At 27.7% G+C, this 22,003-nt stretch overlaps 6 protein-coding genes and 1 long non-coding RNA gene across 10 annotated transcripts in view; 5 read left to right on the top strand and 2 right to left on the bottom strand.

Moving 5' to 3' along the window:
* The window catches only part of LOC106791317, a gene marked incomplete in the record, with an annotated part of 8,915 nt that extends 5,471 nt beyond the window's left edge, over nt 1-3,444 (top strand). The window contains 3 exon segments of the mRNA XM_014756874.1: nt 488-569; nt 1,154-1,337; nt 2,793-3,444. Of these exon segments, the coding sequence (XP_014612360.1) occupies nt 488-569; nt 1,154-1,337; nt 2,793-2,908 (382 nt within the window).
* Nucleotides 3,445-7,648: 4,204 nt separating this feature from the next.
* On the top strand, nt 7,649-8,644 carry LOC106791318. Its single transcript, XM_014756876.1, has 2 exons — nt 7,649-8,120; nt 8,252-8,644. The coding sequence occupies exons 1-2, from the start codon at nt 8,080-8,082 to the stop codon at nt 8,616-8,618; spliced, it is 408 nt and encodes a 135-aa protein (XP_014612362.1). The 5' UTR covers nt 7,649-8,079; the 3' UTR covers nt 8,619-8,644.
* On the bottom strand, nt 8,222-9,021 carry LOC106791319. 3 transcript variants are annotated; one of them, XR_001382170.1, is made up of 3 exons: nt 8,786-9,014; nt 8,476-8,665; nt 8,222-8,388 (listed from the first exon to the last, which is right to left on the bottom strand). It is a non-coding gene; the product is annotated as an uncharacterized LOC106791319 (long non-coding RNA). The 3 variants fall into 3 exon arrangements; XR_001382168.1 differs by lacking the exon at nt 8,476-8,665 and having other exon boundaries at nt 8,786-9,021; XR_001382169.1 differs by lacking the exon at nt 8,476-8,665 and having other exon boundaries at nt 8,798-9,014.
* A 418-nt stretch (nt 9,022-9,439) lies between these two features.
* LOC106791301 (small ubiquitin-related modifier 3) lies at nt 9,440-10,866 on the top strand. The gene is made up of 3 exons (XM_014756841.1): nt 9,440-9,642; nt 9,730-9,855; nt 9,947-10,866. The coding sequence occupies exons 1-3, from the start codon at nt 9,625-9,627 to the stop codon at nt 10,079-10,081; spliced, it is 279 nt and encodes a 92-aa protein (XP_014612327.1). The 5' UTR covers nt 9,440-9,624; the 3' UTR covers nt 10,082-10,866.
* Nucleotides 10,867-11,253: 387 nt separating this feature from the next.
* LOC106791323 (COP9 signalosome complex subunit 1) lies at nt 11,254-13,650 on the top strand. 2 transcript variants are annotated; one of them, XM_014756881.1, is made up of 5 exons: nt 11,254-11,467; nt 11,585-11,839; nt 12,012-13,133; nt 13,191-13,325; nt 13,415-13,650. In XM_014756881.1, the coding sequence occupies exons 2-5, from the start codon at nt 11,732-11,734 to the stop codon at nt 13,490-13,492; spliced, it is 1,443 nt and encodes a 480-aa protein (XP_014612367.1). In that variant the 5' UTR covers nt 11,254-11,467; nt 11,585-11,731; the 3' UTR covers nt 13,493-13,650. The 2 variants fall into 2 exon arrangements, with proteins under 2 accessions (XP_014612367.1, XP_014612366.1); XM_014756880.1 differs by lacking the exon at nt 11,254-11,467 and having other exon boundaries at nt 11,531-11,839.
* Nucleotides 13,651-14,632: 982 nt separating this feature from the next.
* Nucleotides 14,633-15,655, top strand: LOC106791304 (mitochondrial import inner membrane translocase subunit Tim8). Its single transcript, XM_014756843.1, has 2 exons — nt 14,633-14,871; nt 15,232-15,655. Exons 1-2 carry the CDS (start codon nt 14,743-14,745, stop codon nt 15,400-15,402), a joined length of 300 nt encoding a protein of 99 aa, XP_014612329.1. The 5' UTR covers nt 14,633-14,742; the 3' UTR covers nt 15,403-15,655.
* A 93-nt stretch (nt 15,656-15,748) lies between these two features.
* LOC106791326 (ufm1-specific protease 2) lies at nt 15,749-18,877 on the bottom strand. The gene is made up of 10 exons (XM_014756885.1): nt 18,552-18,877; nt 18,202-18,411; nt 17,781-17,990; nt 17,535-17,675; nt 17,364-17,454; nt 17,013-17,273; nt 16,630-16,776; nt 16,420-16,540; nt 16,097-16,350; nt 15,749-16,008 (listed from the first exon to the last, which is right to left on the bottom strand). Exons 1-10 carry the CDS (start codon nt 18,588-18,590, stop codon nt 15,797-15,799), a joined length of 1,686 nt encoding a protein of 561 aa, XP_014612371.1. The 5' UTR covers nt 18,591-18,877; the 3' UTR covers nt 15,749-15,796.
* Nucleotides 18,878-22,003: the final 3,126 nt, after the last annotated feature.

The raw sequence follows: 22,003 nt of genomic DNA, 5'->3' as shown, positions 1-22,003 counted from the left end.
ATAAAAAGTAAATAAGAAAAGAACAAAGTAAAGCATAATGAGACGTACAATAATTAATGTTCAATTATTAATAATAATAGTAGGACAATGCTAATAAAAAGATAAAAGTATCCTCTGCGTCTGAAAAGGGATGATTTATTTTTAATTTTATTACTCTTTTTATCTCTTTTTTTCTTTTTTTTTTTATTCTTCTATACTTTGTTTTATTTAGGTATTAGAATGCAAATAATGCCAAGTAATTAACAGTAACATTATAACGATATTTTAAAAAAAGGATATAAAATGGAGGTAGTTTGTTATTTTCAACTTTGTCACTTTTCTTTTCTTTTCTTTTTTTTTTTTTCTGTTTTCCCTTACCCTATGTCTTTTAACAGTAATAGTATACAAATTATTAAGAAAAAATAACAAAAGGAGGGTGATAGTTTGTTATTTTTATCTTAGTCACCTTTATTAGTTTTTTTTTTCTTCTCACCTTTATCTTTTCTTGTCTTCAGGTATTGGCCAGTCGCGAGAGTCTTGTCGAATCGATCGGAGAATCAGAGTCAGACGATGCAAATCTTATGTCTCAAGTAAGTACTTGTAAAGATTAAATTATAAATGTATATATATAAAACACATATAATATTGATTATGGATTAACAATGAGCTTTTAGTGAGCAATTAATTGCATATAATAGTTTCTTACTGCCGTAGGTTTTCTGTGCTATCATAATTCGTGTCAGGGTTGAAAATTAGCAATTTTTTGACTATCCATAACTCGCGAAATAATTAATATTTACAATGTGCATTTAGTGAGCAATAATTTGTATAAAAGGTGCAGTTATTCGTATCAGATAGGACATTGTTGTAAAGAATATCGATGTATAATACAAATGTGATCTTAAAATTTCTAGAGAAATTAGACTGATCTGTTTTTATTGAAATACTGAATTTAAAATATGATTACGATATAACGTTCTTATTTTCTTAGGAAAACAAACAAACAAATAAATAAACAAATTTTTCGTATTATTAAAAAGCAACTATTATGTTATTAAGTTTAAAATAAAAATAAAAATAAAGAAAAAAGGATTATTGTACGCGTTCATATTACTTTTTATTTTGTAAATAAAAGTATTTATAACACGATCCTCTCTTTTAAAATAACTTTCAGGAGTTATGCGACACGGACCCTTTGACCCTGGCCCAAGTACACGAGCACCTAGTGCGTAGTCCACCCCCGGCCTCCTGGCCACATTCAACGGCGTTTGATTTTTCCCGACATAACCAAAATTGTGGAACTCATAGGAGAAACGAGCAAGAACTGTCAAGGAGTGAACCTTCTACGGATATAAGAGGTGAGCTTTAAAACAAAAAAAAATAACAAAAAAAAAAAAAAAAAAATATAAGCAGAAAGAGAATGGACTTTAAGGTTGTAGAATAATGTTCGATCGAATCTTCGTTAAATTTTGTCGATAACNAAAAAAAAAAAAAAAAAAAAAAAAAAAAAAATATAAGCAGAAAGAGAATGGACTTTAAGGTTGTAGAATAATGTTCGATCGAATCTTCGTTAAATTTTGTCGATAACGATTTATTATTAAAGTCCACTTCTTTATTTTCGTTGTTCTATTCCCTAATAAAAAATACGACAAAGTTTTTCTTCGTGTGTGTGTGTGTGTATCTATATAGTGATATTATATCAATATGATTCATCATTCCAAAAAGAGATTTATTATTCATACGAAGCAGGAAAAGTTCTTCTATTTTATATTATCGGCCAATCTTTAGAATCATTATCTCGTTTAAATGCGGATTATCTAAAAACAGATTAAAACGGGGGCGAGTTTTTGTGAAATGTCATCAAAATTTTATTACAATGACGTAAAAAGATGATATCCGTGACCTTCTCGATGTATAGCTGTTATGCATTATTTAGATAAAACGGAAGTATTCCTCTCTTTTTTTAATTGTCTGCCTTATAAATATATTTGCATCTCTCTCTTTCCCTTTCTGTTTCTTTTCACTGTATTTTTATTTTTAAAACCGTATAAACGATTAGTCGATATACGTCGATATTAATGCATTTTAAGTAAATATATTTTCTCTACGCCGTCTTTTGGGGTCATATCCTTCCCATTTTAATCCTGATTGACTTCCCACCACCTCTCAACTCTGCTTCTTCGATCGGTCTTATTCTTTTTCGAACGAGTTACTATTTGCGAAAAAAAAATATGCCACGCTTACTTTTTTTTTTTTTTCTATCAATTTCAGACTCGTATCTGATATAAGCGTATTCCTTTATCGGACATTCATTTTGTCAAGAGATTCATTTTTTATCGTAGATTGTTATTGTCTTATGATGTACAAAATAATAATAATAATAATAATTTATAATACATTTATTTATCATGTCTAACTATATATATATATATATATATTACCAACATTAACACAAATTACTTCGTAGATTTAAACATTGCAAATTCTTAGTAAATATTTATCCAGTTCGATAAATAATAATAAAAGTTGATTTTATTCCAAAACTATTAAAATTTTACCGTCCAAGCAATTAACTATGTAAAATTTAATTTTAAACTGAAAAGATATATTTTAGAACCCGTCTAAATTAAACGTCTTTTATTCGTTTCGGCGAACACTATAAGTCCTCAAAATATCATATTTCTTTTTCCTACTACCCTGTATAATTTTTATACATACAAAAATATTTAGTTTTCGCGCGAATATTGTAAATAGAAAATAATAATATTAATTTATAATTAATTTGTTCTTGTTTACTTTTCATTTGTTTTCAGATCGGCACTCGCATACCTTCTCACTGTTACACCCAACTCCGATAAGAAGCTTTTCGGAGGTACGTCGACTTCACAGATCAGCTGATGATAGCGTTCAATTGATGTCGAACGAATAAGACAAATTTAAAGATGATTAATTCATCGAGATTATGATTTTATTCGACACATCCGACTCGTCCTTAATTGGATTGTATTTTTGAATGTTGTCGATCGAGAAAGAAGAAGAAGAAGAAAAAAGAAGGGTTGTGAAAATGAATCGAAATTTTTCATCAACCGTATCTCGACTTTAAAAAAATGCTATGGGAAGCATTAATCGGTCGATTTTAATCTTCTTGTTTTTATCTAGTCATCACATGAGATAACTAATCTGAATGTTTAGTTATCATAATACTTACTTGTTTTTTTTGTTTTTTTTTTTAGTTAAATACGATGTTTTCAAGATAAAAGAAATTTACTATTACTTTCACTCGCAACAACAAAACTCTATCTTTTCATTGTTTTCGTTGTCTTTTTTAATAACATCGTATTTACTCTAACTTTAGATATTGCGCGCCAAAATGTTATTCCTATTATTTTCTGTCCGTATAATTATAGATACAATCTCGAAAAAGAAAGAGAGAAAAAGAGAGAGAGAGAGAGAGAGAAATAAAGATAAAGATAAAGAAAGAAAAAGGAAGAAAGAAAGATAATAAACGTAAACAAAAATTTGTTGAAATCGTCATAAAATAATCATATTTAATGTCAATTGATATCAAAGATATTTGCATATATATACGTAGAGAAAGAGAAAGAGAGAGAGAGAGAGAAAGAAAAATCTTCAATTTCCCTTATATATACCTCTTCCTTTCTCTACTTATTTTTCTTTTCTCTCGATAAGTTGCGCCTTAGTTTGATTATTATTTTCTGACGGTTAAAGAAAAATTAGCCGTCAATCTTTCCTCGATAGTACTTTATAAATAAACTATACGAGTGATATTAAACGTTTTTACGGTACGGACGATTCCGTTATGTCGTTCAAGGACGACTATGGCGATAAAACTTGTATCGTTTTTTTTTTATTCTCATTAATAATTAATAATTATGTGAATACTGTTACTATTATTATTATTATTTTTATCATAATTAATAGAAAATCAATTAATTGTTTGAACATTAACTTGTGCAAAAATAATTTTTTGTATTAGTTAATTGAAAAAAAAAAAAAAAAGAAAAAGAAAAAAAAAAAGAAAAAATATCGATAGAGTTAACGACACATTTTTTGTTGTTATCGTTGAAAATATTATTCAGACATTTATCGCTGATGCACAAGTTATTTATATACATACATATATGTAATATACGTATGTAAAAAAAGAACGGAAGAGAGAGAGAGAGAGAGAGAGAGAGATAGAGGGAGAACAAGTTAATTGCTAAATTATTTTTTACAAATATTATGTTCACTGTCGCTAGTCATGGATAATAATATATCACTGTTATATAATTTCTATGAATTCATGTTTAAAATACATATGTATATGTTTGTTTTTGTTATTAGAATTTTTCTATTATATAGCAATAATAATTCATTGATCAGAATTTACTGTTACTGCACATTAAGAGATATTGCAAACAAAAAGAAAGAGAGAGAGAGAGAAACAGAAAGCTCGTAACTATTATTTGTTTCTTTAAAAATTCATATGAAACTTTCAAACTCTCGTCGAAAGTAAAAAAAAGATTAGATGAGAAAGAAAGATAAAAGAAGAACGATAAAAAAAATAATATACACATGCACGCACGCGCACATAGTAAAACATAAAAAAAAAAATAGACATCTTTTATTTAACAATGATGAAGGCGTTAATGTAAATCGTACAAACAATGTTAACGACACATTTGCGCGATTATAATTTATATAATAAATTGTTATAAAGTAATCTTCTGTGTGTGTAGAATTGAAAAAAGAAGATAAAATTAGAATGAATTTCAATGATTATATATGATAATGAAAATATGACAAATTGTTAACGTCATTTTCTATAAAATTGAAAGAAAATGGCAAAATTAGAATTTTAAAACAATTCGAAACTACATAAAGTGAAAAATTACGAAATTAGTATAAGTTAACGGAAAAGTCACGTTGGATTACTAGTTTCCGGCAGATCATTAAAGTATAGCAACGTGGGTATGGTTAGTAAAATGGATGGGTGACTTGTTCGGAAAAACCGTGTGCTATTGATTCCAGAAAGAAGCAGTAAAAAAATGCGACCTCTTAGGTAGTATTGAATAAGTATGAGAATTTGTTAGTAGAGAAGTAACTCAAATCCGTAAAAGGGAAATTAAAAAGACAAGAAATCATTATGATAAATTTTTCAATTTGAATGATTTACCTTTGTTTTCGTAGATGTAAAATCTTGTTTATATATGATATTGTGTAAAAAGAACAAGAAAAATTAGGAAGAAAGGCAATAGTATCGTCATTTTTTTTGTTACGTATGTACGAGATAAAGATAATGAGAGATCGAGAAGTTGTTGAAATTTTAAAAAAAAATATGTGACTAATAGCCACATGATTCTCAGCGATTATAAAATCTTTTATTGCACTCATCTTTTTATTTCTTATAAAGAAAAAGAATATATATATATATACTGTATAATACATTATTCCCGTAACATTTACGAGCACACGTCAGTCAATATTTTAACGCACAGATATTATTTATTTGTTCACAACTTAATTCGTTGTGCATAAATACATAAGTATTTAATACGTACATGCAACATACATAGATGACACATTTTCTCTATGAGAAAATTTACGGCCGTTTAACTCTCGAAAAAGGTGAGAATTTTTATTCGAGATTATATACAAATTTAAGAAGAAAATGGGCACGAAAAGAAAAAATAATAAATAAATAAACGAATAAATATATGGTGGCCGTGTTGAGGAGAAGAAACTATGACCGATTTGTTTTCATTTATTTTTTTTTTTTATTTATTTATCTAATTAATTTATTTAATTGAATAAGATACAAAAGTAAACGAGGAAGAGAAGAATAATACGAAGGAACTATGAGAATAAAAATATAAAAAGGTAGATAAAATAAAAATCAAATAAATAATTCGAAAATGCGCGGAATCATAATGTCTTCCTTTGGACGGCCACTAAGGGAACGCCGTCTCATTTTGCACGGCTCCATTTTAGCAGGGTTTATACGAATATTCAAAGTAGTATCACATAAGAAAACTAATATATATAAAATGTGGATATATATATATAATATATACGCACATGCATATATATAAATTAGAAAGTTATTAGAAGTCCAATTGACTTGGCCATGGAGAATTGAGATTAATTATATTATATGCCATTTATTATAATACATGTGTATATAATATATGAAAAAAAAAAAATATATATATAAATATATTTATACAGGGAAGGTGAAAGTTATGGGCTCACTGTTCAGCGAATTGCATCACGAAAATTGATTGTTTGTGCACTGCAAAAATAATCTTAAATGTATTATTTTCCGGTCAATCATAAATTTGTATTATTATTTATTTTTACTTTTGTTTTTAAAAAGAAATAGATCATTCAATACGCCTAATTGAGCACGTAAGTAAATCAGTAAATATGTACACGTACTTATTGCATCGATAGTTCCTGAAAGATTACAAAAGTATAATATATAACCGAGATATTAGCGATATTATCTGATACTGTACAATGAGCCTTTAACTAAATCTGTCCTGTATGAGAATAGATGAATTAGAATTTTCAAGATAATTATAATCATTTTAAGAAAGAGATGACTGTGGAGAGATGATGAAAGCAAAACGAATTTGATTATACTAATTCATTTGCCATAAATCGAGATGATTCGACGTTTCTACGTTGACAATTTTTTTACGATTATACGTTGTTTCACAATGTGATTTAATATTTTATACAAGAACTAAAGCCTTGGATTACCACATCAATAACATTGTTTTTGAACAAAATTGACCGAGTTTTGGGAAATAAAAAGAATTATCATTTCGAAGTTAGCGACCTTTGATAGATAAGAAGCATAAATCTAGCTTGACTGATCTCCGAAGCATTTACTCGCAAAAACACCGATACGTCTGTTAAATCTACTTATAGACGAATGTTTAAAAGATAAGAATTTTATCTTACCGCTATCTAACGGCCTATGCAAGCCTCAATTCCGATAGATAAGAATATGTACATTAAAAAAAAAAAAAAAAAGAGAAAAAAGAAAGAAAAAGGAAAAAATAAGATTATTCGCAAGGTGCTCTGTGTAATGAACTTATTACAACACGTTAAACATTTATTTACCCAATGGAATTTCGAATTATATTTGTGATGTGTACTAAATCGGTCAATCCACTAGCATCATCAACTTTACCGTATCATAATAATGTTAATCACGTAATCTCACGTTCTGTAAATTTTGCCAATCATTAAGATGAAAAGGAAAAAAAAGAGACATGCGTATAAATGAATGAATACATAATTGTTTAAGACGCACACGCACAAACGATGATCGTATGGCGTTTTTGTGATTGCACTTTAAAATTACGATCTTTATATGTGTGTGTACGTTGTTTTTCAATAAATATAAAATATATTTGTGTTACCGTAAAGAGATACACATACACACAAATAAGCAACGCCTTAACGTTTTACCATAGTGCTTGATGTTCATTTATGAACGTATTTAGTAGTAAAAGGAAAATTTCGTAAAAGGAAAATAGTAAGTTTCATTATTTACGTTTATCGTTTGTTACAATTATTCAAATTGGATAGATATATTATATATAATATAATTTTAATTATTAAATATTAATAAATTTCATTAATATCCATTACTTTCATTTATTTGGGTATATACAAATAGAAAATCTTATAAATGTAATTATTTTTTTGTAGCAAAGAATAGAAATATTCAACAATCCATATATTATGCTCGTTCAAAGTATGAGAGAGCATAGATAAGTAAATACTTTAATGTTTTTTCTATCGAAAAAAAACAAAAAGAAACCAACAGGTAAGACGCTGGCTGGAAGCCGCTTGGGTTTTTTGCAAATTCGTTTTTCTTTTGTCGTAATGTTATCGTATAAATCAAGATATCGTTAATTAGATCTGTATCGTTCTTCAGATAAAGATAGTATCTCCGAATTCTAAGGAAAAGATTTGTGTGTGTCATTCGAGCGACGTTTAATCTACCTTAGTCATTCAATCTTTTGAAATAAAAGAATCTGTAAAAGAATTTAAATTTCCCGCAATTTTCTTACATCAAAGATGTCTCTCAAGCGAATATTTCCTGAACGCGGCAGCTACAAGTAAGTTCATTCGGACTTTTTTTTATAAGCTTCTTTTCATTTATATTTTATTGTACGAGAAAGAGAATAAGATAGAAAGAGGAAGGGAAAAAATACACGAAAAAAGATAAATTTTGGATTTATATCATCAGAGTATCATCGCCAAACAATTCGACGCAAATGGCCGAGATCAAGAGGGCCGAACACGAGAAACCCAGTGCAGTTCAATATGAAACAAAGATGGCTACTACGTCGCTAATGCCGTCCTCTTCGTTACCGACTCTTTCATCTACACCAATGCAACAAAATCAAAACATAGGTTATGATGTAATTGATACTGCGCCATTAAATGCAAGTACAACTTTTCAAAATTTACATTGGGAAAACCAAAGGAGTTACAAGAAAGTCGAATTCGATATCGATTCTGGAAGCCAGTCGTCGAAAGATAATAAATGCGATAAATGTCTCATTAATTGTCTTTATTATACGCATGAATGTTGTGACTGTACGATTTTATGACGACTCTTGTTTTTTATTTTTTTTATTTAGAAAAAATAATTAAAGATCTACGATAAGAAGTTAATTTAAAAACTGCTTTGAACAAAAAGAATTATATTGATTATATTATATTTTCATATTGTAAAATAAAAACTTTGTTATATGAAAAACATATAATATGTATATACCTGCATATGTACTTTAAAAGTCCCTTTTCATGATACGTAACATGAAATGTAAGTATAGATTGCTTGAGTTCTTAAATTTACACATAAAATTAGTTACGTTTAATGGCTTTCTACTATTTCCACTATATACAATGATAATATTGTTTTAAATTTACAATAATTATTCATCAACATATGCTTTCTTCGCGTACTAAACAAACGATGCCAAATTTTCTCCTTTTTATAAGCAACTTCGTTCTATCCCTTTTGTGCCTTCATTGGTCACTTCACCATGGCTTGATTGGTCAGTCCGCGACGCATGTACTTTGCTGGACATGTCTATTGGTGGGTTGTTGCAGTGATTGGTCAGTTTGTCCATTTCCTGTCAATGTGGTTTCCGGTGTTTTAATGTTTCATCAATACTGCCCTAAGTATATTAGTTATTTTAAATTGATATTAATGGTAAATATATATAAGTATTTGTACTGAAAATATATAAAAAAAAATTGCAAAAATATTTTTATTAATTTTGACTATTAAATTTGATAGAAATATGAAATTTTAATTCTTGAAATTATTTGATATACATTGTAAGTACACAATTGTCATCCAGATGTCTCATTGGTTCTTGTAACTATAAGTGCATTAACAAAAAAAGGTATTGCCAACTGTGATATATACATTTCGTGTATAATCGAAATGTCGTGAGTATTGCTATAAAGCTAGAAGCGGGATATTTATCAAATTCATAATATATCAGATATATACCAGATAAATCTAATAGTTTATCTATTAAGTGTTTTCTAAGAATTATAGTATCTTTCGAAAAAATTATTAGCGCTGTTTTTAAAACCGTAATCATGTCGGACGAAAAGAAGGTAACGCTTTATAACCTTCAAAAATATCACTGTTTACAGTGGTATAAGGTTAAGTAGTTTGATGAACAACCGCTTTTTCTTTTATAGGAGACAAAAACTGAATCAGAGCATATAAATTTAAAAGTTTTAGGCCAGGATAATGCAGTAGTACAGTTTAAAATTAAAAAGCACACACCTCTTCGAAAATTAATGAATGCTTACTGTGATCGAGTAGTAAGTCAACAATTTTTCTAGTTATAATTAATTGTTCTTCCTTATTATGTATATATTTTTACGATAAAATGATATTTTTATTACCTAATAGGGCTTAGCAATAGCAGCTGTAAGATTTAGATTCGATGGACAACCCATAAATGAATTGGACACACCGACGAGTCTTGAAATGGAAGAAGGAGATACAATAGAAGTTTATCAACAGCAAACAGGAGGAACGTGTTGAGGTTGAGAATTTATTAATACGCAACAGAAAAGTTTACAAACGGACTAAAAGAAAATTTATCGTTCCAGTGTATATCTTTCATAAGAGATGTTAGTGCTTTCTTTTCACATGTGATCATCTTAGTCATATGCTTCTTATTATAGTGTTCTCTAAGAGGGTTCATACATTATATTACTTTTCTAATATTTCTGGCATATTTTTTATTATTATTTACGTTACTAAACATTAACTAATAAACTTTAACAAATAAACTTTAAATAATAAACTTTAACTATTAAACTTTAACGTGTGTTGCAAGATAGAAATTTGATTTTTTATTTAATATGTGTTTTAAACATTTATTAATTTACATACATATTGAATATGTTAGAACATTGAACGTGCAACTGTTTGATTACTATTTGATAATATATCAAAAAGCTTTTTACTTTTTTTAAGTGTACGTTTTAATAACGTATTGCAAAAACACAATGTTGTATACCATTATGTAAGCAGACAAGTTTTTATGAAGCAGAAGTCTTTGTATATGTGAACATTTTCAGGACAATTTTCTCTACAGTGTAATAATATACGTTTTAAATAATAAATTTTTATTTGTAAATATTTTGTTTCTGTATTTAACAAGATGTACAGGAACACAACTAAGGAATATTATTTTAATATCGAATATCATCGTACATTTAAGATCTTTTAAACGTCCTTTGCATTTTACAATTAGATGTTTTGTCAAATTAATGTTATTTTATAAATCAACAAGAATAAACTCTGTATTATCTTTTTTATAAATATTTTCATTCATTCAAATTACGTGTATGAGCCAATGAGTGTGTGCATGCGTTATCTCCTAGGACTGCAAATAGTGATATTTTAAATACTATTTTATTAATTACTTAATGGTAACATTATTATACAAGATATAAATTATCTTGTCCTTTTTAAAGAATATATTATAATATATTATACAATTATGCGATCAGGATACTTAAATTACATATATAAATTGATAAATTAGTATATAAAACTTAATCAAATCAAATGAAGAAAAAATATAATAATCAATTTAATAATTTTTTTCATATTTTAACCTTGATATTTGAGCAATATAATGCTATGTAAATATATACAATAGATTTGAAATATGGTATCGTGCAGTAAGCTTTTGTAACTGTAGATAGCGCAACTAATCGTCCTTGCATTAGTGTACAATACGCTATTATTTTCATTTTAAATCATATAATTATATATAATCATTTTATATTATTCATTCCGCGTGGATGCAAATAATATTATTTATTTTATTGCACCATTGTTTTTGTATTTGAAAAAGAATAAGTTCTATTTGACAGAATTAACGAGATATATAAAAACTACTAACATTCCTTCACCGTATGTATTACATTCTTGATTTTCTTTCGTATATTATATATATAATATACGATTTTTCTCTAGATCCATAGTTATTGTACAGCTACAGTTAATAAATGTGAATCTTCGAAAATCTAGATAGATAAGACAATAGATATTGGAAGGGTGGACAGATTCTTTCTATTCACATAAAGACTTATTTACGAAACATCATATAGAATTTTTCCGGACCTACGTGGATTAGTATAATGTTGATGTTCTTGAATTTAAATTAATACATATGATATGTTTACTATACAACAAAACATGGTAGAGCCTATGCAAGTTGATGTTCCGGCAGAAGATAATGATAATGCCGAAGAAGAACCCTTTATCGTTGAAAATCCAACATTGGTATGTGCTAACAATAAAGATAACCTTAAAAATTAATTTCGAAATTTTATTATTATATTTTCGTTATAAAAATAGTCGTCATTGATATAAGAAATTTTGTTGTATAGATTAATAAAATTATTCAATATTGATATATATGTCGCATTGACATGAGTTATATACTTATTTTCAGGATTTGGAAGTTTATGCCAACAGCTATACCGGCCTTGCTAGATTATATAGGCTCGTCTACATAGCAGATCATTGTCCTGTATTAAAAGTAGAAGCATTAAAGATGGCAATTTCTTATGTGATGACTACCTATAATGTTAATCTTTATACAAATTTACATAAAAAGCTTCTTCAGTGTACTGGTACACCTGGATTACCCGATATTGCTGCCCAATCGACTTCTCAAGATATGTTAACAGTAGATCAAATGTGGCTAGAATCTCGTACTAAAAAGGCTGCTTTAAAATTAGAGAAATTTGATACAGATCTCAAAAATTACAAAAGTAATTCGATTAAAGAAAGCATAAGAAGAGGTCATGATGATTTAGGAGATCATTACTTGGATTGTGGCGATCTTGTCAATGCTTTAAAATGTTATTCCAGAGCACGAGATTATTGTACCAGTGGCAAACACGTTGTTAATATGTGCTTCAATGTAATTAAGGTTTCGGTTTATTTACAAAATTGGTCACATGTACTTAGCTATGTAACCAAGGCCGAAAGTACCCCAGATTTTCCAGATATTCATAGCAAAGACAGTAGTCAGACTATAATAACTAAATTAAAGGTTGCTGCTGGATTAGCTGAATTAGCTACAAGACAATATAAAATGGCTGCTAAACATTTTCTTCAGGCGTCATTAGATCATTGCGACTGTCCTGATTTACTTTCACCTGGAAATGTAGCACTTTATGGGGGCCTTTGTGCATTGGCTACTTTTGATAGACATGAGTTACAAAAACAAGTTATATTCAGTAGTTCGTTCAAATTATTTCTTGAACTTGAACCGCAGCTAAGAGATATAATTTTTAAATTTTATGAATCAAAATATGCGTCTTGCTTAAAACTACTTGATGAGATAAAAGATAATATACTTCTAGATATTTATATAGCACCACATGTAAATGTTTTATACACACAAATTCGTAATAGAGCACTGATCCAGTACTTTAGTCCGTATCTGAGCGCTGATATGAGACGAATGGCAACTGCATTTAATAGAACGGTTCCCGAATTAGAAGATGAATTGATGCAACTTATTCTCGATGGGCAAATTCAAGCTCGTATTGATTCTCATAACAAGGTAATTATACTTAATGAAAGAAACATCATCGTTTTTATCTAATTATAATTATTTTAGATTTTATATGCCAAGGATGTAGATCAACGGAGTACAACATTTGAAAAATCAGTTTATTTTGGTAAAGAATATCAGAGACGTACACGCATGTTAATTTTGAGAGCTGCTATGTTAAAGAAACAAATTCATGTAAAGGTAATAATAATCCTCTTCCTCGTGTTTATTTCTTAAGTATAATATTATTTTTGTTATCTACATAGTTAATGAAAAATTCGTTCATACAGAGTCCACAGCGTGATAATACGCAAGGAGGAGAAATGTCTGTTGCACCCGCAAATAGCAGTTTAGCTCAAAGAAATTAAAATACTCTACATCTGTTCAGATCCTTATTGGTTTACTTCTATATGCATATTGAATTTTTCTGGTCAGCTAAGATATAATGTAATTTGTTATAGTTATAATATTCAATGATTTTATGCCAGTGTACCTCAATTTTCAAAATAAATAATGTATATAAATAGCGTGTTATTATATGCAAGATCCGGCCAAATAACATGTACATACCGGGTGTCCCAACAAATTCACCACTTGGAAATCCTATTTATTTTAATTGATAGAAAAGTGTTATTGGTAAGAATTGTTTGTTGTTAGAAGGCAAATAACATGCAAACATTTTTCAAAGCCATACTTTTTGAGATTTCAGATTGTCGATCTTTTTTAAACGAGAGTAAATATTATTATTATCATGGCGTAGTAATAGAAGTGAAGATCTCAATGACCTTGGTGTGATCTTGAGGAAAATCCCAAAATAATTGAACACGTTATAAGCGACGAATTGAATCTTATTTAATATTAGTAAATATAAGTTTCTTGAGAGCTTCATTTTTTTGTGGAAATATAGAATTCTTGAGTGGAGCAAAAAAAAATAACATGATTCTAATTTATGATGACGTTAAAAAAAGTACTAAGGCCTCTGCGTTCATTTGATCTTAGTTCATTACATATTTTTTTGTTCAAAGCGCTTAAGAATTTTGATTTTTGTCAATAGTATTTGTTTCTATCATTAAAAATAAGCGAGATATTCAAGGTGGTTGAGTTAGCTGGGACATGAGGTATATATAAGTTGACATAAGATTGTGTAAAAATTAAAATAAAATGTTTTTATTCGTAGCTTCGTTTTTGAGAAAATCAAGCTTGAACAATTGGTTCAGTAAGAATTTAAAAATAGTTTTTGTACTACATATAATTTATTCGTACGTATTTTAAAAGTATGTACACTTGTGTACTTCCTATAGTGATATATATGCTCTCAAATAATGTAGCGCGTGTTAGATTGTTTGATTTAAAAAATTAAGATATAAAATATTAAAAATAATACATTTTTGATATTTCGTATAATGTAATAATTAAATCTTTGTATGAAGTACACAATATTTCTCAATATAGCCAATTAGAAGACAGAACATTTTTCGCCTTAATTTTTCTCTCATCGAGATTTATCGAGATATCGAAGCATTATATGACCCGAAGTTGGTTGGTTAGCACATGTGTGAGGTTGAAATAAATATTACAAATTATTATTGAAAAGGATTCGTACAATAATTGTTAAGTCATGTCAAATTTACTAGATAGTCCTCTTGACAGTACTTCTCTTGACGATGATGTCAAACCAAAAAATACTGATACTGAATTACAGGAATTTTTAACCATTCAAGAAGAGACGGCACGATTTAATGCTCAGGTAGTTAGAATATTAATTGCTTTATACTTTCGCTATTGTTTTATTTAGTATTGAATTTAAATGACAATATAAATGCCTATTATATTTATCTTTTTTATATTATTAATACTAAACATAGCGAGTTTTTATAACAAAAAATATACCATTTGTACAATAAGAATTTTTGATTCATAAAATAACACTATAACCTGTAAGAAATTCTGCCAGAAAGTTTAAAAAGGTTCATTTGACCCGTCATAGTAGATTTACAGTTAATATTTTATGTAATTAGTAATGTGCATGCTTTTTTTTCTTTTTTAATTTAAAAAAGATCTTACATATATATAAGCTTGTACTAACCTTTAATGGCATTTATTTTAGATTCATGAGTTTAATGAGTTATGTTGGGATAAATGCGTTGATAAACCAGGAAATAAATTGGACAGTCGGACAGAAACATGTTTAAATAATTGTGTCGACAGATTTATTGATGTTTCATTACTTATTACCTCCCGGTTTGCCCAGTTGTTACAGAAATCTGGTGGAATATAGAATGTATTTTATTTGGTGTATATTTATACACATTCATATATACAATTTAATAATGAAATTATTTAATGTATATTGTGTGAATTGATGAAAGTAAAATAGAATATATATAAAATTTATTAACATTGATTCATAAAGTCGTGTAATATTATCCTATAAATTTACGTATTTATTTTAACACAATATGACATGAATTAGCATTCAGCATAAAAATGTAATATGTTTTTAAAGTTAAAAGAATAGAATTTAAATATGATATAAAATTTTGTCTTATATTACAATGTTTAAATTATAATAAATATAGATTAAACATACAGTGAACATCTTTTAAATAATACAATTAAATTCATTGATATATTTATATATATTTTATTTAATATATTAGATTATTTTTAAATTATATACATATAGGTCTTTGTGGAAGGCACATGTTATAGAACGAATCTCTTCTCCAAAAATCTTTACTTTTCCATCCACACCATCCTTTGTTTATTATAGTGCTTAACTTGTCAGGACCGGTATAATGTGGATCTAAAATTAAAAATTTAACTTCTCCGGTAGATTCATTATAATTAATTCCTAAAATTGTGTGAGCTAATACTCCACCGCCTATGAGAAAATAAAAAACAAAACACAAAAATATAAATTTTAATTTAATTCAAATAATTAAATTGATTACTTTTGTTACTAATCTTACCAATCATAATTGGTGTTCCTTGTGTATCGAAATGATGCGCAATAGCTGAAGCAAAATTCGATATTTCCTCTCCGTTTGTAGCACATAATATACTGATATTAACTTTAAGAAGAGTTTCTAAAACGAAACCTACTTCGGTTGAGCCAATCCATTCTTTACTATCAATGAAGTTAGATGATTTGTCACCTATATCAACTAGACACTTTTGTATTTCCTTATGAGACGGTATTGGAATATTGGTATATCCTTGTAATCTATAACGTTAATATGTTAATAGATTAAATCATAATTTAAGTTTTATAGAAAATTATTTAATATCTTACCTATACCAAGATATAATAGTTTGAAGAGATCTATAAGCACATCCCCACCCATTATCATCAAAATCATTTTGCATATAATGATGGTACGAATATAATCCATATACAATACTTGTTTTACCATCTTAATGAAAAAGATTAATATTTAATACAATATCCTATTTTTTTTATACAATAATCATTTTAATTATAAAGACAAAGTTAGAGACATACCCTTAATGCTTGGAACTGACTCGTGAGGATTTATAATCAAATGATTGTTTTGTAAATCGTTAGAAAACTGTATACTGTTTGTACGCCGGAAGTAAGGTCTTGTTAAATCTAATGCTAATGTTGTGTGCAATTGTTTTATGCATGGAACTAAGAAAGATTTGTATTATATATTTTTTTCTTAGGTTACATTTTTATATATATAGAGTGTTCTGTAACTGATAGTATAAGCGAGTACTCGTCAAAGTTTTAAACTTATTTTTCTCTAAAACAAAGCCTTATATGAAAACATTGTATTTTACATTTTGCAGAATCATAGAATCATTCATTGCTCACTTATATCATTAATTACAGGACAGTCTGTATTTTTCTATAAATTATCTTACTCATTTTATCGTCATTCCATCCATTTATATAAGGCACTGTTAATACATGTCCAAGCTTTCGTGGTTTAAAATTAAACCATTCCAATGGGATTTCATAATTCTCGCAGATAGAAGGATTAGATTTCCACAACATTATTATAACATTTATATATTGACATATAGATTTGATTAACGCTTTATGTAATTCTATAGAAAATGCACGACGATCGATTAAAATTAGTCTGTCAATATTAAACGTATATTCTATACTATCAAATGCATCTGTAATATATAAAGAATATATTAGACTTATTGTAAATTGATATAAAATATTATCGATATTATAGATTTTTATGACAAAGCGTTACTTACATTTTGTTTGATGTAATACTGGAGCATGTTCGCATACAGTATAAGATTCTTGTTTAGATATTTGTATTAATGCATTTGCATTTATTGCGTTCTAGCAATGAAAAGTATCATTTAATAGAAAATTAAATAGATTAAAAATATAATAAGATTTTAAATATACTTTGTACTAACTATGCTATGTATGGATCCACCATTCGTTTTCGAATGAAGAAGTTCTTTGAGTTTCGCATTTTCTACATCATCATCTTTATTATTATTAAAAAGGTAGATTTTCTTGGATGGAAAGTAAAATGCTACTTTTCCAGATGAAATCTTATTTCAATAATAGTATAATTAATTTGAAATGATAATTAGCAACGACTAATAATAATATGTATATATATTAGATAATAATTAATACTTTTATGCAAGACTTACATGTTCATTAACCTTCTTCAATGTATCTAATATTTGATTATTTTCACCAATTAATGGTATACCTAATTGTATTCTGATGTATGCGAATTGTTCTTCAAATTGATTTTCATTAATTATCTCGATATTAAATAATTGATCTAATTCTTCATTGTTGTAAAAAAACCATTCTGTTTTCGTAATATCAGGTGAATATTTCAGAATAATCTTGTTCTTTAAATATAAATTATGATTATTTCAAAACAATACTTGTGTGCAACAAAGAATTACGAAGGTGGGTAGAAAAATTTTAAGCCTCATTAAAAAAAAAAAAGAACTTTTCTTTTTAAAGAAAGAATTCGTTTGACCAAATATTAAATTTACAACTTTTCAACCCACCCATTTCATTTGGTTTTCATATATTAAAAAATGATGTTCTGCTTACTTTTACAGGGTCAGGAACGTTTTGTTCAATTTCTCCAATATACAATATTCCACAAGGATCAACATTAGTAGGTAAAAAATTTTCAAATGATAGAATATTAAAAACGTCATTACTATCATTATCAATACTAAATGTTATAATTGTTAATGTATCATTATGTGTTATTCCATATAACCGACCAGTAGCTTGGGTAGTTAAATTTTTTAATCTCTAAAAGAAGTAATGTATTACAAATCAATCATTCTTAAATATGTTTTATACAATTAATTTGTTAATTCATAATTTTCAATATTTTTTTAACCATAGAAAATTATATGTATATTATTTATATGCTTGTTTTGTTATATTACCTCTACGATGCTAGATAAAACCTGGATTTTCGGCTGCATTTTTATAAGAAAGAATCAGAATAATTATATTATCAAAAATTGTGCAATAATTTTCAAATCATACTGCCGTATGGAATATTCATTAGGTTAAACGTAGTAACTTTTGGTTTGTGCATTCGTGAATTTAGGTAAAGTTTTTATATGACGTTAAATAGACAACTGTTAGTAGTGATCGAAACGAGAACTTATAAAAATCCTTAAAGGATATTTAACCAATTGGGTAATAAAAAAAAACGGTATATCAATCGTTCTGTTTGCTCACTAAGTACAGTGTCTTAAAATATGGATCCTTTAATTCTAGTATGAGAAACTTCATATAATGCCATCTAGCAGTTCGTAAACTAAATAAGTTTATTGCATTTACCGTGTATCGGTAACAATTACAAATTTTCAACTGATTTAAAATTATATATAAATATATTCATTTTATATCATAAAAAATCATTTCCTTGCCATGATAAAAATAAACAGAATAAGAAAAATAATAATTTACAAAATTTAATTTTTTTATCAGTTCATGAACTCTAATCTAAGTAATAAGAAAAAAGGAAAAAAATCCAAGTAGCTATATTTTTTTAATTTAAAACTCATGTATCGATTATTAGATTATATGATTTATGTAAATGCATGTTCTAAATGAAAATATTCATAATACCAAACTAAACCCGATGAAGAGATTTAGATACAGGCACATGTAATTGAAAAGATAAGAAATATTCGTATATTTTATTTGTAGCATTATGAAGCTTAACGGTTTCATGTTCAGGGCATAAAGTATTGGAAAACATCAGAGACTATCTAAATAAATCATATTGTTTTTCTATATCTTTGCGAGATGTTATTACATTGCCTGAAGTATTGCAAACTAAGCGTGAAATTCGATTAAATTTAGAGTTATCGTGATATCGTAAGGTACACAAGATATTTCGCAACTCGACGGTCAATTGTAAATTCGATCGGCCCCTGGCTCTCGGTTATAATTTTTGTTCACTGGCAATATAACATCAGCACGGAGGATAAGCTTGCCTGTGATAAAATTCACGATGTATAGTATGTATATATATATTGGTGGAGCCAGAGTTTTAATCAAATTTACACGAAAACAATGGACAACAGAGAGATATAAATAAAATTTTGGCAATAATATCGACGAGATAACATGGCTTTACAATCGTACAATGAAAAAACGGGATCTTTTATTCTATTTTATTCGCTACATGTATATTTTTCGATATAGTAACAGAAAAAAAAAAAAAACTAATAAAAATTAAAAGTTTATTTTTCCATTCCAATAAATAAAATACAAGTAATTTGTATTTTGTTCGAGAAATATTTAAAAAGAAAAAAACAAAATTTAGATAGATTTGAGATAAAAATTAATTTCAATTAAATAAATCAATTGGAATGAAAAAGAAGGAATATCATAAAAATAAACAGTTTCATAATTAACGATTGAATTTTTTGGAAAATCCATATTATACTTTTATAGGACATTTAAACATATTACATTTGTGAATAACTAATGGTAAGATTGTTTCTACACTAATTTTAAATACGCGTGAAAATACTCGATAAATAGCAACTAATATTCATAATGATGAACATTATCATGCTAAAGAGCATTGTTGAGATATTTTTAATAAATGGAAAACAATTTGATAGTGGTCAGCTCTCTTGTAAGATCTTTTGAACGATAGAAATTATTTGGTATTGTTTCGTGGGTCAACAGAGATACACGAATAAGCTTGAAAGCCAACTCTGGGATTCTACTTACTAAATGTAAATTTGGAGAAATGTATATGAGAGAAAGAGAAAGAGAGATAGAGAGAGAGAGAAAGAGCGAACGAAGGGAGGAAGGAGAGAGAAGAGGATAAGTGACTTTGGAAGTTGAAGTTCACATAACGGATGTACAATATTGAGAACGTAGAAGTGCGAACCTATCCCACAAGGTTTACGTTGTGTTCTCTATGTTCATAGAAGGAAACAACTTCGGAAGCTCTGTCTGATATCTCGTCTATGAACTATTCTTCCCTTACTTGCTCTTAACTTGGCTAATTTTGTATTAGAACTCATCTCACATTTGCGTTTAAAGCGAGAGACAGAGAGAGAGAGAAAGAGAAAGAAAGAAAAAGAGAAGGAGCACATTTGTTTAGGGAAGACCACTTTCAGTTAACCCTTTCTTCCCTGTCTTCCTTTCTCTCTTTCTCTAACTTCATCTCTTTCTCTTTAATGTAATATGTTTCGAAATTCCTTATTGTGTTTAAAGGAATTAGATCGACGTACTATATATAGACATTATTTCGACTTCCTAGCCAAGATAACTTCTCTTATAATTAGTATGCTCATTCTGAGACTGCATTGTCGGTTTCTCATCCTTGTTTCCTTTAGATATCAATCCTCTTCCTTCCTTTAACAACATCTTATCGTTATCTCTAATTATTTATCTAGTTATATCCTAAATTATTTTAATATTGGTCTTTAAAACAGATCAAGAACGCTTAAGTTATTATTTGTTTGGATTACTTATATAAAAAGTAAAATTTCTAATTTATTTATCCTTGAGCGCGAATATTAAATGTTTTTTGTGGGATTTTCATAATTAAATAATTGAAAGGCATTATTGTTTATTTTGTTCATTTATTGTACTTAGGATTGCCAAAAGTGAAGATACCAAAGATTTATAAGGATATAATACGTGTATATTTACGGAATTCGATTTTATAGAAAAAAAATATTTCATGAGACATTTAAAAAATAAAAATTCACAGGTACTACAGTTATCGACGGAATCCATTACTAAGTCCGCTACTTATCGACATATGTCGGTAACATGAAGTAAACTACTTATCGACGTAGGTTGATAACAGATAATTAATCAGACAATTAATTATAGACGTCCTTTAGTCTGCGATTATCAATAATCATAAATACATATTATATTTCGATATCCACATTTTTTGACAACCCCTAATGAAATAGAGAAAACATGCAACAGAATAACCGTAGAAACGCTAGCAAGGAACCTTAACAGCAGAAAAAATAAATAAATGCTCTTATTTGCACACTATTTGTACACTATTTGCTCAACTTTATTATATCAAATATTTTTTATTCATTTTTGTGGTGAAATATATAGAAACTCACAAGTCCCCTTTTTTATCTACCCAGCATCATTTTTGTTACCACTGGGACCACCATTGGACGATAGTATGTACTTAACGCGATGACGGTACAATACTATCAAAGAATATAATATTCTATGATAGTATATATAGTATAGTTATATTGTAAGAAAATTTAAAATAATTAGATTTAATTTATAGTGTCTAGATACGTGTGTGCCTTCAGAAATGCGTTTTTTATACATATATATTTTAAAAAGTAGAAGAAAATCAAAACGAGTAGATGATAAA

Source organism: Polistes canadensis, unplaced genomic scaffold, assembly GCF_001313835.1.
Source record: "Polistes canadensis isolate GaletaPanama2010 unplaced genomic scaffold, ASM131383v1 scaffold_295, whole genome shotgun sequence".
Classification (NCBI taxonomy): Eukaryota; Metazoa; Arthropoda; class Insecta; order Hymenoptera; family Vespidae; genus Polistes; species Polistes canadensis.
This window is presented reverse-complemented; position numbering and strand designations above follow the sequence as displayed.

What these genes read in the sequence shown, in the direction of transcription:
- LOC106791318 (XM_014756876.1), top strand. Translation starts at nt 8,080, where the DNA reads ATGTCTCTCAAGCGAATATTTCCTGAACGCGGCAGCTACAA. An exon ending in CCTGAACGCGGCAGCTACAA is followed by an intron (nt 8,121 to 8,251) that starts GTAAGTTCATTC and finishes TTATATCATCAG; the next exon opens with AGTATCATCGCCAAACAATT.
- LOC106791301 (XM_014756841.1), top strand. An exon ending in ATGCTTACTGTGATCGAGTA is followed by an intron (nt 9,856 to 9,946) that starts GTAAGTCAACAA and finishes ATTACCTAATAG; the next exon opens with GGCTTAGCAATAGCAGCTGT.
- LOC106791323 (XM_014756881.1), top strand. Translation starts at nt 11,732, where the DNA reads ATGTTTACTATACAACAAAACATGGTAGAGCCTATGCAAGTTGATGTT. An exon ending in TCGTTGAAAATCCAACATTG is followed by an intron (nt 11,840 to 12,011) that starts GTATGTGCTAAC and finishes ACTTATTTTCAG; the next exon opens with GATTTGGAAGTTTATGCCAA. An exon ending in GTATTGATTCTCATAACAAG is followed by an intron (nt 13,134 to 13,190) that starts GTAATTATACTT and finishes TAATTATTTTAG; the next exon opens with ATTTTATATGCCAAGGATGT.
- LOC106791304 (XM_014756843.1), top strand. Translation starts at nt 14,743, where the DNA reads ATGTCAAATTTACTAGATAGTCCTCTTGACAGTACTTCTCTTGACGAT. An exon ending in CGGCACGATTTAATGCTCAG is followed by an intron (nt 14,872 to 15,231) that starts GTAGTTAGAATA and finishes CATTTATTTTAG; the next exon opens with ATTCATGAGTTTAATGAGTT.
- LOC106791326 (XM_014756885.1), bottom strand. Translation starts at nt 18,590, where the DNA reads ATGCAGCCGAAAATCCAGGTTTTATCTAGCATCGTAGAG. An exon ending in TGAAGAAGGTTAATGAACAT is followed by an intron (nt 17,676 to 17,780) that starts GTAAGTCTTGCA and finishes TATTGAAATAAG; the next exon opens with ATTTCATCTGGAAAAGTAGC. An exon ending in GTCAGTTCCAAGCATTAAGG is followed by an intron (nt 16,541 to 16,629) that starts GTATGTCTCTAA and finishes TTTTTCATTAAG; the next exon opens with ATGGTAAAACAAGTATTGTA.